The 12,513-nt window shown below is 35.6% G+C and overlaps 2 protein-coding genes across 4 annotated transcripts in view; one reads left to right on the top strand and one right to left on the bottom strand.

The window, feature by feature from the left end:
- Window positions 1-1,372: 1,372 nt before the first annotated feature.
- Window positions 1,373-12,513, top strand: part of LOC144840599 (uncharacterized) — a 154,450-nt gene continuing 143,309 nt past the window's right edge. The window contains exon 1 of the mRNA XM_078696471.1: window positions 1,373-3,408. Within this exon, the coding sequence (XP_078552597.1) occupies window positions 1,392-2,480 (1,089 nt within the window). The 5' untranslated portion in view covers window positions 1,373-1,391 and the 3' untranslated portion in view covers window positions 2,481-3,408. The remainder of the gene's footprint in view (window positions 3,409-12,513) is intronic.
- The window catches only part of LOC144840595 (evolutionarily conserved signaling intermediate in Toll pathway, mitochondrial-like), a 336,759-nt gene continuing 334,547 nt past the window's right edge, over window positions 10,302-12,513 (bottom strand). For 2 of the 3 annotated variants that reach the window (XM_078696466.1, XM_078696464.1), the window contains exons 4-6: window positions 11,898-12,118; window positions 11,377-11,641; window positions 10,302-11,089 (exon numbers count right to left, since the gene is read on the bottom strand). In XM_078696466.1, the coding sequence (XP_078552592.1) occupies window positions 10,866-11,089; window positions 11,377-11,641; window positions 11,898-12,118 (710 nt within the window). In that variant the 3' untranslated portion in view covers window positions 10,302-10,865. The remainder of the gene's footprint in view (window positions 11,090-11,376; window positions 11,642-11,897; window positions 12,119-12,513) is intronic. The other variant, XM_078696467.1, reaches the window with a different exon arrangement.

The raw sequence follows: 12,513 nt of genomic DNA, 5'->3' as shown, positions 1-12,513 counted from the left end.
GCGCATTTTGAAATTTTAAATGCGCGTGCGCGCGTAACTTCTTGTGAAACATGCCATTTTTAATCCATAGAAAGTTTGCCCTTAATGTGACTTAAATTTTCACCAAGTGTCAATACAAAATGACTTTTGGTTTATAATCTATGATCAATAATTAAAATTCATAAAATCGCACGTAACTTACGCTGCGCGACTCTAACGTCATATAACGAAATTTCTTGCACATCTACAGCTACAGGTCAATCTTATGACAAAGTTATGCAATCTTATGTTGACCATAATTAGAGATACGCTGCGAACAAAATTCCGGGAAAGAAAGAAGAATAACAAAGAAGATGATGATGAAGATGAAAAAAAAGATATTTACAATCACAAGGGTTATCCGCAACTAAGTTGCGGATAACCAAAAATATTGATCTCATACAATTACAAGGAGTTATCCGCTTGGTATACCAAGCGGATAACTAAAAAAAACTATTGATCCCATACAATAACAAGGAGTTATCCGCTTGGTATACCAAGCGGATAACTAATTATCGTAGTAATTTCCAATAGCACAACACTCACCATTAATTTACCATCCTAACTATACTACCTAGGTAGCTAGGCCTAGCCATACCCATTCCCGTCAACCAGCCTGGGAGAGCTCAGTCGCTCACACACACACAGGGCATTTTAGTCTAGCCTAGCTAGGCCTAGGCTAATAAAGAATCGCTTGGTCTAGCTAGCACTTTAGGGCTAAACAAATACCCTTGACTGTATTAAGCTATGACTATTTGTACATAAATAGTACACTAATGAATGAAAATTACAACTTACAAGATGTGTATATACTACTATAAAAATGTTTCTAAAAACTTTCTTTGACAATTTTTATATTCTTTTTCCAGAACTAATAGTTCATTATTTTGTTCAAGTTTATATAGCGCCACCAATAGTATTAAAAGTTTTATTATCGATGGTTGCCGGCCGTCGTATCGGTATTATTCTCTCTTCTTGTGTGGTGATGTGTAAAATTACTTGTGGTGTAACTTATTAATAATGTTGTTACATACCTTGCTGTCCATAACTTGATCCAATGCACAGTAATAGAAAGAAGATATAAGAAACTGAAAAAGAAACAGATACAGATTATTATTGCTCACATTTTATTTTATTAGTTGACTGACTCGAAACACATTAATACACAGGATATTGAACTTCGTGTTATGCATCATAAATAATTGACCGAGTCTACCGATTTCACTCATGGACGAATCTCAACTAATTATTGGAATATGAAACTCATTTAATTCTTGCTAAGTAACATAACTAATCTGAAAAAGTCATTGCTTATGCAGGTCCGTACTTTAAAACATTGGTATAGGAGCTTTTGAACATAACATTATAGTTGAATGTCAGAGATGTTTATCCAAACATTAATGTTGGTAACTTTAAGTCTGTCAATTGGATCTTTCTGTAACAAGGCAACAGCAACCGCAGAAAAGGAGGTCACTATTCGTGTTGGAAACCTTCTGTGTATCGATTGCTTCGCAAACGACACATCGGATTTGATCTGGACCTTAAATGACGAAACTGTTCACGAGAACAGTGAATCAGTTAACATACAAGGCTCGTTTAGGCTTTGCATTAAACCAGTACTTGCTGATGATGGTGGCTTTTACAGATGTAAGAAATCAGATGGAACAGCACTTAACGAGGTAAGAGTGTTTGTCCAAACCCCGGCAAAAGATCCAGAGTGTTCGGTTGTAAATAACACGGTACATTGTGCTAGTACGGTGATCGGGGATAGTCTGACATGGTTTGATTCGAGAACAAATGACTTCATAAAAAAATGTAGGCTTAACACATCGACGACCGAATGTTTGTTGTACACAGTTACACCAGACCAGCTGCCACATTTAATCTGCAGAGCAACAAGTGAATTTGGATACAAAGAAAGAAAATGCGATACCAGACGACCGACAACAACTCACCCGTCCACGACTACCATACAAACAACACAAGCACCTGTTACTGTGACCATTAAGCAAGATCCCCCTGTAATCACCTCTAACGTAACATTTTTGTGCGAAGCTTCAGAGCCATTCGATAAACTTCAATGGAAATTTGGCACTAAAATTCTTGATGATTCCGTAAACAACATTAAGGATAATCTGTTAAAAGTCAGCGGCGGGAGTCTCCACATATCTAATTTGCAACCAGATGTGAATGGCACGGTAATAAAATGCCTAGTTGGCAATTTGGGAGAAGTGATCAATCAAGAAGCTTCCGTCATCCTAATGTTAAACAATAACCATAAGGTGTCATCTAATACAGATGTTCAGGAAGATGGCGGCATAATTAAACTGATTGTTTATGTAGGCTGTGCGGTGGCTGTTACTATACTGGCAATAACACTGTTTGGTATTATCAAACATCATCGACAATCGAAGTCGTCTGCTAAGGTGAAGTATGATGTTGCTGGTAAACGAGTGGCCTGAGCCGCCGCTCATTATTGCCTCAAATTGTATAATTTTGCTTGTACGAATATAGTCACATAAATACCAGTTTTAGTGAGAAAGATAATTCTTAGTCTTAGGAAGAATATGTCTCCAACCCGGGTTCGGAATCAGGATACAGGGGAGCTCAACACAATATTAACCGTCCGTTAAAAATAAATAATGGGGGTACGGTAGCTCGTGTCAGGAATAATAATGTAGTGCGTAGTTATAACCAGGGAAGAGTTCTATTCTTTCCTGGTTGCGCGTGTGATAATATTAGGTTACAGTAAATCATTTTAAATGAATTTATTAATAAAGCTATGTCTACCTAAAGCTTGGTTCCCACTAGCGACGCAACGTATCGTCGTAATCTACGCAACGTAAGAAAATGCCCTTCTAATAATTGTGTTTGCCCCCAAACCTGCAATGTTTGCAGCACTATTGCGTCGTCGGTTTTGTGATTACGCAATACAGCACTTTGCGTCAATACGTCGCGCTGCGTTGCGTTCTAGTGGGAACCACGCTTTGAGTAGCTAAAGAAAGTTACCGAATATTGTGCAGTATCCGATTAGGTTCAAAACATACGCGTAAATAAAAATATTTATTGGTATAATAGTAAACCATTTAATGTTTATTTCTAGTATACCTACTAATCTAGTTCTTTTCGACTTAATGACGGCACCGACGAGACAATTTCGAGGAGCACAGAATATCTTTATAGTTGCAATAAGTTAACGACGAGTCTTAAGCGTGGTTCCCACTAGAACGCAACGCAGCGACGTATCGACGCAAAGTGCTGTATTGCGTAATCACAAGTGGGAACCGACGACGCAATAGTGCTGCAAACATCGCAGGTTTGATTTCACGCAGGCGGGGGCAAACACAAATATTAGAAGGGCATTTGCTTACGTTGCGTAGATTGCGTTACGTTGCGTCGCTAGTGGGAACCAAGCTTTACCGCGTCGGAAAGTCCGTATTTTAATTGGTAAAGAGTCTAATAAAGTAGTATAATAGAAAGCAAGTTTGATGTATGGAAAGTGAAACTTGTTTTTCTTCATCATTATTATTATTTCTTATCAGTTATTGAAAATTTTCGGTGAACACTAAAAGTTACTTGATTTAAGCATGGATTCTTTAATCCATGATTTAAGGCGTGACAGTAAAGCGTGGTTCCCACTAGCGACGCAATCTACGCAACGTAAGCAAATTCCCTTCTAATAATTGTGTTTTTCCCCGCCTGCGTGAAATCAAACCTGCGATGTTTGCAGCACTAATTGCGTCGTCGGTTCTCACGCAATACAGCACTTTGCGTCGATACGTCACTGCGTTGCGTTCTAGTGGGAACCACGCTTAACTGTAGAAAGCTTAAATATATCCATATATTTTGTATTGTATTTACTTTTTCGATATCGATATCCTATGGAATGATTAGGCTTATTATTGTATTATAGATCTTTATTCCTGGCAGTAAAAAAAAGTTGAAATTTATATACGGTTGTTCTATGAGAAATTTAAATTAGTCACATGATCATGGAGGACGTAGAGGTCATTATCACAAGCTGATGCAGAAATACTATTATATCAAAGAACAATTTAGTATTGAAAAACTACGCATTTTAATTGTTATGTTGCGTGTTATCTTGTTTTAGATACTGTATAAGCAATCCACACTGTTCTTAGAAGCTCGCTATATTTAGTTTTAATAAAGATTTTGTTAATGATATTGTTTTCTCTTTGTTTTTATCTTATTGTTCTTTACTACCATCTTAGAAGGCAAGTCAACTCGAAGTATTCGGCCATCTTCTTGACCGTGGAATTTATCGCTGTCCACTTGACTATACCACGAAAATTATCACAGGTGCGATTTAATAATGGCCAATTTACATAAACGAGCTCGGCTGTACGTAAGCGAAAACTGTGTAGTTTGTCCATTCCAAGTAGAATCTGTATCAATCCCTGGCAGTATCAGTCCGCCTCCTCTGCGTTGTGTGTAAATGTTCATGAATAACATAGATTCTATATCTTTATTACCGTTACCGCTCGTCTGTGTGTGCATAGCTATGCTGAAAAAGGAGTGTTCCTCGTCGGTTGTGTAAGATCGAACGTAAACTGCGATATTATATTATTACAGATAACGTTTATACAGTATAACTGTTAAAAACGACATAGATATTTCCAAATGCTACAGGAACTATAGGAAGGGTTAGACAGGGAATGTTCAAACGCTAACTTAAAAACTAAGAGACGAGTACATTAAAAAAATACATTCTATGATGTTATCTGCACTCAAAATAATAAATAAATAAAACTGTGTACCTAAATGGTAAGAGTACTCTTATTCGACATTAAGCTTGGAACGCAACGTAGCGAGTCCACGCGATGGATTATTCGAACAGTCGCTTGTCATTGGTCAACTCGCTTGCGTTTCGTCTACGCCCTCGCGTTGCGTCCTAGTATAAGCTACATCCAAGCTTGTTTCGTTTCACGGAACGGAAGACGGCGCGGTTAAATTATTTATATAATTTTCCATTATTTGACAAACGGTGCTGTCTTCCGTGAAACGGAACAAGTGTGAAGTAGCTTTAAAGAAAAAATATAGTTAAAAATATACTCACTCATTTTAATGTGTATCATTTATTTATCAATCCGAATAACATTTGCTATGTAATTTTTACGTGGTCAATGCCCAGTTTAACATTCGTTATGTAGTTGTTACGTGGTCAATGTCCAGTTTAACATTCGCTATGTAGCCTAGTTGTTACGTGATCAGCGTCCAGTTAATCATTACTCCACAGTAGTGTGAATTCAATTGAATAATTTGGACAGAGAAGAAGCAAATTAAAAGAGTTTTCAAGTGTGGTGCCAGTTGGTACATTATGAATAGAAAGGTTGGGACCATCAATGACAAACTACTTCTGAATTCGGTGTCAAGTGTTTGCACAAATGAAAAAAACTATAGGGGTATATGTACCTACGTCATAATGGATAATGATGTTGTTCGAATATATTTGATTATTATATATTATTCAAATTACGTATACATCTTAAGTTTGAGTGTGGCGCTTATTGTCATTGCTTCATATAAGCCTAATTGCGTTGCTTCTTACTGTGTGACTTATTGATATCGATGTTTGTTATTCATTCAGGTATATATCTACAGTTACCCATTCCAGGGTGGTTTTCAAAATGTAGTTTAAAACTAGATAATCCAACCTATCACCATTCCGGCCATGGATGGGTACCATACCGTAGCAACTATTTTTTAAGCGAACAAACGACCATTAATAGTTTACTACATTTAATATCGGATGCTTTCGATCGTGACGCAATTCATTGTTCAGAAAGTCTATATTTCAATATCTAATCTGGGGAAATTATTTTCAAATAAGTTGATGTTAAGGTTATGTCGGATCATTAACAACCTAATTTTTGTGATTTAATTTCGCTACTATTAGTCCTCAATAATAAAAGGTAAGCTAACAATAGTTAGTTAAGTATTCTTTTTTGACAAGAATCACACATCCTGTCGGTTATAAGCACCCATTCATGTTCTTAGACACGCCCCTTATATATTTCGTTTTTCATTCTGACGCATGATATGACTTTCATTTCCTGATATGAAATGATTACTACTTGAGAACATAAAAAGAGAGATTAATTATGAAATCGTGTAGCATTTGCCTTTTATTGCCTCTCGAAAGTGATACCGTGTGGAGCTGAATAAAACAAATGCAAAATCACACGCAGAGCTACGTTAATATATTAAAACATTACCACGACTTAAATTTATTGGAGTGTATCAATGGGGAATAGAAAGCTATCTACCGTAAACAATTATAGTACAGTACAGTACTGTAGTTCCAAATTACACTGAATGTGCTCTCCACATGCCGCCATTGTTAGTAAGTTGAATGATCAAACATACTGTACAGTAACAACAGGACAGCTTGCCTTGCCAATATAGGAACTCGTAATAGTCCTTTGATCTTATGTCTGGCTACGATAAATACCAACAATAGGCCTACTACTAATTACATATTCTCCGCGGTGCGCGGCGTGTCTGTTAAAGATGTATTGTCCCTTTGACTAATTCCAAAAAAATAAAAGATTTCGAAAAAAGGTGGGTCATTTTAAAGTATCATAATAGTTATTAACTATCACCAAATATTTGTCGAAAAAAAATCATTTAACTGAAATACAGACGTTTTTTTGTTACAAAAATAACTTTGACTTCCAGTCAAAGTTTTCGATCAAAACATATCCCATAATGAAACGTGCTTGTTTGGCTACTCTGTATGCATAATCATAAAACTTCCTCACGATCTGTGTGAAAATACCTTCTCAACTGTGACGAGTTGTAAACAATCCTAATTAGCATATGCATAATGCGTACTCGTGGTATACTTTCGCTCGCGACGATTTTCCAGACGAAATGTAATCAAATTAATTTACCTGTTAATTACGTTTACTTGTTGTTTTTGGCTCGAATTTTCGACTTAAAGTGAATAACTTTAATATTACTTTGATATGGCCAATTTAAATTTAGAATATTTTGACCTTCATTTTTTTGTGTTTCGAAGGGACAATACATCTTTAAGGGACTAGTCCGGTGGCAGGAGGGGGGAATCACCACCCGAAAGGGGACAAATTGCCATCCAACTTTTCTAGACCAGAATTTTCCGTAGATTACGAATATGGAAGGTAATCGATCAGGATAGGAAGCGTTTTCGAGATATAAGGGGTCAAAGTTCAAAATTGACCAATTACAACAATGTATTATGTATATGTATTATAACAAATTTATTGAAGCCCAATTTGGTCTTTTATTACATTTTTATGATTACAAGTGTCTATTCAATCACCTTATGAAAAAAAAATCCTTTGTAATTAAGGGTCAAATGTCAATATTGCCCAATCATAGAATGCACCTATAAAACCAAATAAAAACTTATATTTAATACAAATTGGATGTTTTCTCATCCTGTTAATCAATCATACGCAATGTAAAAGAGCGAATACATCATTTCATCAGTTGACATAAGGTCAATTTCATCAGTTGACATAAGGTCAAAGGTCAACATTTTAATACACGTATTAGTTAACAAATAAATGCAAAGTTGTCCAAACTATGATATTGATGGTTTTACAAGTAATCAAATTATTTGATTAGTAAAGTTATGTTATTTCATTATAATTTTGATTAATATAATTATAATACTGTATTTAATCAAATCAGACTTTGATCAGGATAGGAAGCGAATAGGAAGAGATAAGGGGTCAAAGTTCAAAATTGACCAATTATAACAATGTATTATTATATTATAACCAATTTATTGAAGTTCAATTTGGTCTTTTAATACATTTGTATGGTTATAGGTATCTATTCAGTCGCCTTATAAAACAAATACTTTTCAATTAAAGGTCAAATGTCAATATTGATCAATCCTACAATTTGCATATAAACCCAAATAAAAACTAACATTTAAGACAAAATGTTTTGTTTTATCATTCTGTTAAGACATCTATCAATCATACACAATCAAAAGAGCACATTTATCATTACACAAGTTGACATAGGTCAAAGGTCAACATTTGAAAAAGTGATATACTAAATAATGCAAAGTTATTCAAACTATGAGATCGATGTTCATAAATGTAATCACGTTATTTGATCAGTGAAGTTATGGTATTTTTATATTTTTTCTAGTGCGCATTATTTTAAATGTATTAATATAATACTGTAAAATAAATAATAAAATTATTAATATTATTAATATTATGACGGTTAAAATGTTATGATGTTAAAATGTTACGCTGACCTTCAATGATTTGCCACTATACAGGTGCATTTATTAGGGCTACAATATTCGTTTTTGGAAAATAAACTACTATTCATCAGAACCAGAGAATACCAATTCGTACAGGATAGGGCATAGGCAGATCCAGGTGGCCAAACTCAATCCACAACTCACTACACAGACAGACCACAATTTTTATATAGTCACAGATATTTTGGCCGATACAGGAAAGAGTTTCATGTACACAAAAGATTCTAAAATAACCCATATGGATTTGCCCGAATGAACCCTCTAAGGACCCTACATAAGGCCCTGTATTAGAAATTAATATGGGGTAAATAGTTCATAGATGAACTATGGAATAAAACTAAAATGTTCACCCTCAATCTTTAAATAACATTTATGGATTTGCCCAAATGAACCCAAGGGCCGATCCTTCATGGACTTTTCGGGGTTCTCTATGTGGGTCTACAAGAGACCCTATATTGGAAATACTGTATGTGGGATGAAAATGTGGGTTCATAGAGATATAATAAATATCCCTGTGCGCCCTCGATCATCCATAAGGAACATTTTATGGATTTTCCCAAATTAACCCAAGGGCCGGTCGTTCTCCATGGATGGACATTAAGCCCCATAATGGAAATATAAGGGGTGACACTGTGAGTTCATATAGACAGGCGCGGCCCATGGAATAAAGCTGCCTGTGCACTCTCAATCCTTAAGGAACACTTATGGATTTGCCAAAATTAACCCCCTAAGGCCGGTCCTCCATGGATGGACATTAAGCCCCATAATGGAAATATAAGGGGTGACAATGTGGGTTTATATAGACAGGCACATGGAATAAAGCTGCCTGTGCACTCTCGATCCTTAAGGAACCGATTTGGATTTTGCCTAAAATGAAACAACAGCAGGTCATCTATTTAGACCCTTCTCTACTGTATGTTCAGTTCTACATTTGGCCCCTATATCGGATCAATGCATTTGGCTACTTAACTAAAACTGTGGGTTCCAATATTAAGCCATGGGAAAAGCCTGTCTGTGCACCCTCAATCCTTTTAAAAGGAACCCATATGGATTTGCCAAAATAAACCAAGGGTAACTTCTGAATTCTCTATGAACCGTACATTCCGTTTATTTGAGATACATGGATACCTGAATGACATTTCTCAAATGTTTCTGAAAGACATTGTACTGTATAGTAGTAGTAGTATTCCCCTTTCACACCTCTTTGAATTAAATCCACCCCGATAGGCTCTTATGTACAGGATTTCAAAGCAATAATCACACTTGTATTTTTCAAGCAGTATAATCTATTAGATTGAATAAAAATATCTATTATAAACAATTTGCCGTTAGAAATCTCTATGCCATGTCGTTATTTAGATGAGAAAAACAGGTCAAAGGTTAAAATTACAAAAAAGTGTTTCAGTCACTTTTTGAACTTTGACCCCTTATATCTCGAAAACGCTTCCTATCCTGATCGATTACCTTCCATATTCGTAATCTACGGAAAATTCTGGTCTAGAAAAGTTGGATGGCAATTTGTCCCCTTTCGGGTGGTGATATCCCCCCCTCCTGCCACCGGACTAGACGTGAAACTGATCATGTAGCAGCCACAGATAAACCCTTTGATCTGCGGAGCTCAGCATTCTGTTAGATTTCCTTGATTAGATTAATCATTACTGTTTAAAAAATCTAACGAAAGCATTAATAATTAATCCAAAGACCACCTATTGTCTGAACAGTGACATATGCAATGATCTACTTTAATTATCGTGCAAAACAAATGTTTGCTGCTACGCGAGTCGAATAGAGCACTTAGACAAGACTTGCCACATGTTTTTAGCTATTGTTTCTTTTTACGTACTGCTATAGTACCATTAGCCTTGGTTCCAGATAGTAATTAGAAAAGATAAATATTTTGGTACATAAGGCGTTTCATACATATATTTTTCAGACAAAAAATCGAAAAGCACGCCGTCTTGGTGGGCTAACAAAAGGGCTAAAAGACAATAACTACAGACCTGGTGCAAGTTTATTTTACCATTAATAATAAATAAAACCACAACTGTAATATTTAATTATTTATTTCTAAAATTCTATTATTGTCGTTCCTGGAGAGTGCTGGAAGAGATACTGCCATTTGTCAAGATTTGTGTTCATGGTGGCACATCACTCAACAAGGACCTTATTTTGATGGAGAAGATGTCTTGAAGAAGTTAAAGTAAATGAAGATGGATGTCAGATTAATAATAATTATATCATCACTAATTTTGCCAACACCAACTTTCTGGTAGTTTAGTCGTTCCTGATGAAAGTGCCACAAGAGATTCTGCTGGAGATGATGACTTGAAGATGTAAAGTAAATGAAGATGGATACTAGATTTATAATAATTATATCACCACTAATTGCCAACATCAACTTTCTGGTAGTTTAGTCGTTCCTGGTGAAAGTGTCACAAGAGATTCTGCTGGTGAAAGTGTCACAAGAGATTCTGCTGGAGATGATGACTTGAAGATGTAAAGTAAATGAAGATGGATACTAGATTTATAATAATTATATCACCACTAATTGCCAACATCAACTTTCTGGTAGTTTAGTCGTTCCTGGTGAAAGTGTCACAAGAGATTCTGCTGGAGATGATGACTTGAAGATGTTGAAGTAGATGGGGATCTTGCCAAGATTTGGATTGTCTTCTTGAAGGTTCTTAACCCAGTTTAGCATGGTGTCCTGAGCATCATCTTCACTATTGGTAGAGCACATTGCAAAGAGCGGGCCTTCTTGTGGCGATTCAGGTGGAGCATCTGATAAAGAATATCATTTAAATCATAAAAAATATTTTTAAAAAAAGTTCTTCTTTATAACTCATTATGGACACCGTACCACCTAAAGCCATTGTATGACCACCTGCGGTCATTATTTTACATTTTTTTATGAACAGAAAGGGATTCCCCTCACATGGCTGTCATACGATACCACTTATGATGTCACACACTGCACTCTTTACATCTCGAAAATAGAGGCCGCTGTTTAACCTAAATAAACACCACCTCCCACTTTTTTAATTTCAGATGTTGGCATGTATACATACCTTTAGGTTTTTCTACATCAAGTGGGTATGGATTCTTGACTTCTTGTGGGATTCGTACATCATCAAGACTTAGAGGGTGACCTCGTAAAATGAAGTATGACGTCTTCTTATCACGTAACCACAGATTGAAGGGACCTTCAACGTAGACAGGTCGATATCTGGGGTAGTCATGCAGCATGTCTTGCTGTTCACCACTTTGAACTGTTGCGATGAATTCTGGTGAATCCTCAGCTAATACAAAGTCACTATCGTCTTTTCTATCCAACTTTAAAAATAAACAATATCACACAAATTATATATTTAAAGATGTATTGTCCCCCAAAAATAATAAACAATGAAGGTTAATAAAAAAAGACCTTGAAAGTGAATAACTATTATGTGACATTAAAATGGCCTATTCAACAAAAAAAATGTACCAAATTATTTTTCAGGGGACAATACATCTTAGAGACACTGGGTCATAAGTCATTGGTTAAAAAAAAATCGAAAGCTCCCAAACAGTGACAAAATATTGTACTTACATATTGAACTTTGAACTCTGCTTCATAATCTGATATTCTCTTAAGACCCAATCGAGCTACTTCTACCGGATCAGTAGGAATATCCCTAGGAAGTGGGAATGGGTTGATGTTTTTGAATCGTGGGAACCAGTACATAAGTCTTCGGTATTTCCTAATAGCGCCCCCTGTCCTTCCAAATGTAGCGATTAATATTTCTTTTGTCATTTGGTTTGGCATCACACCTGTAGTCAAGAAAACGATGTAAAGAATTATATAAAAAATGATGTTAATAGACAATTTGAATTAATTTATATCAAGATATTAAATGCAAGAATCTTCTAAAGATGCATTTATTTTAGTTTAAGCTGTTGTTTTTGGTTAATGTATGCCAGATTCTATAACTTTTACTATGATAGGAAGCGCCCAAGTTCTGAGAAGGGCAAGACACAGTAAATTAGTTCAAATCCTGGTAGCGACAAGAGTGTATCCCCATACTTCAGTTTGGACATTAGCATGGATTTCTTCCATTTTCGTTGCAACATATTTCCTTCCTTTCCACAATTACTTAACATTAAAGATGTATTGTCCCTCTGAAAAAATAATTTTTTGTTAAATATGCTATTTTAATGTCACATAA

This window comes from Antedon bifida, chromosome 4, assembly GCF_963402885.1.
Source record: "Antedon bifida chromosome 4, ecAntBifi1.1, whole genome shotgun sequence".
In the NCBI taxonomy this organism is placed as follows: Eukaryota; Metazoa; Echinodermata; class Crinoidea; order Comatulida; family Antedonidae; genus Antedon; species Antedon bifida.
The sequence above is the reverse complement of the archived record's forward strand: the minus strand, read 5'-3'. Positions and strand labels throughout refer to the sequence as shown.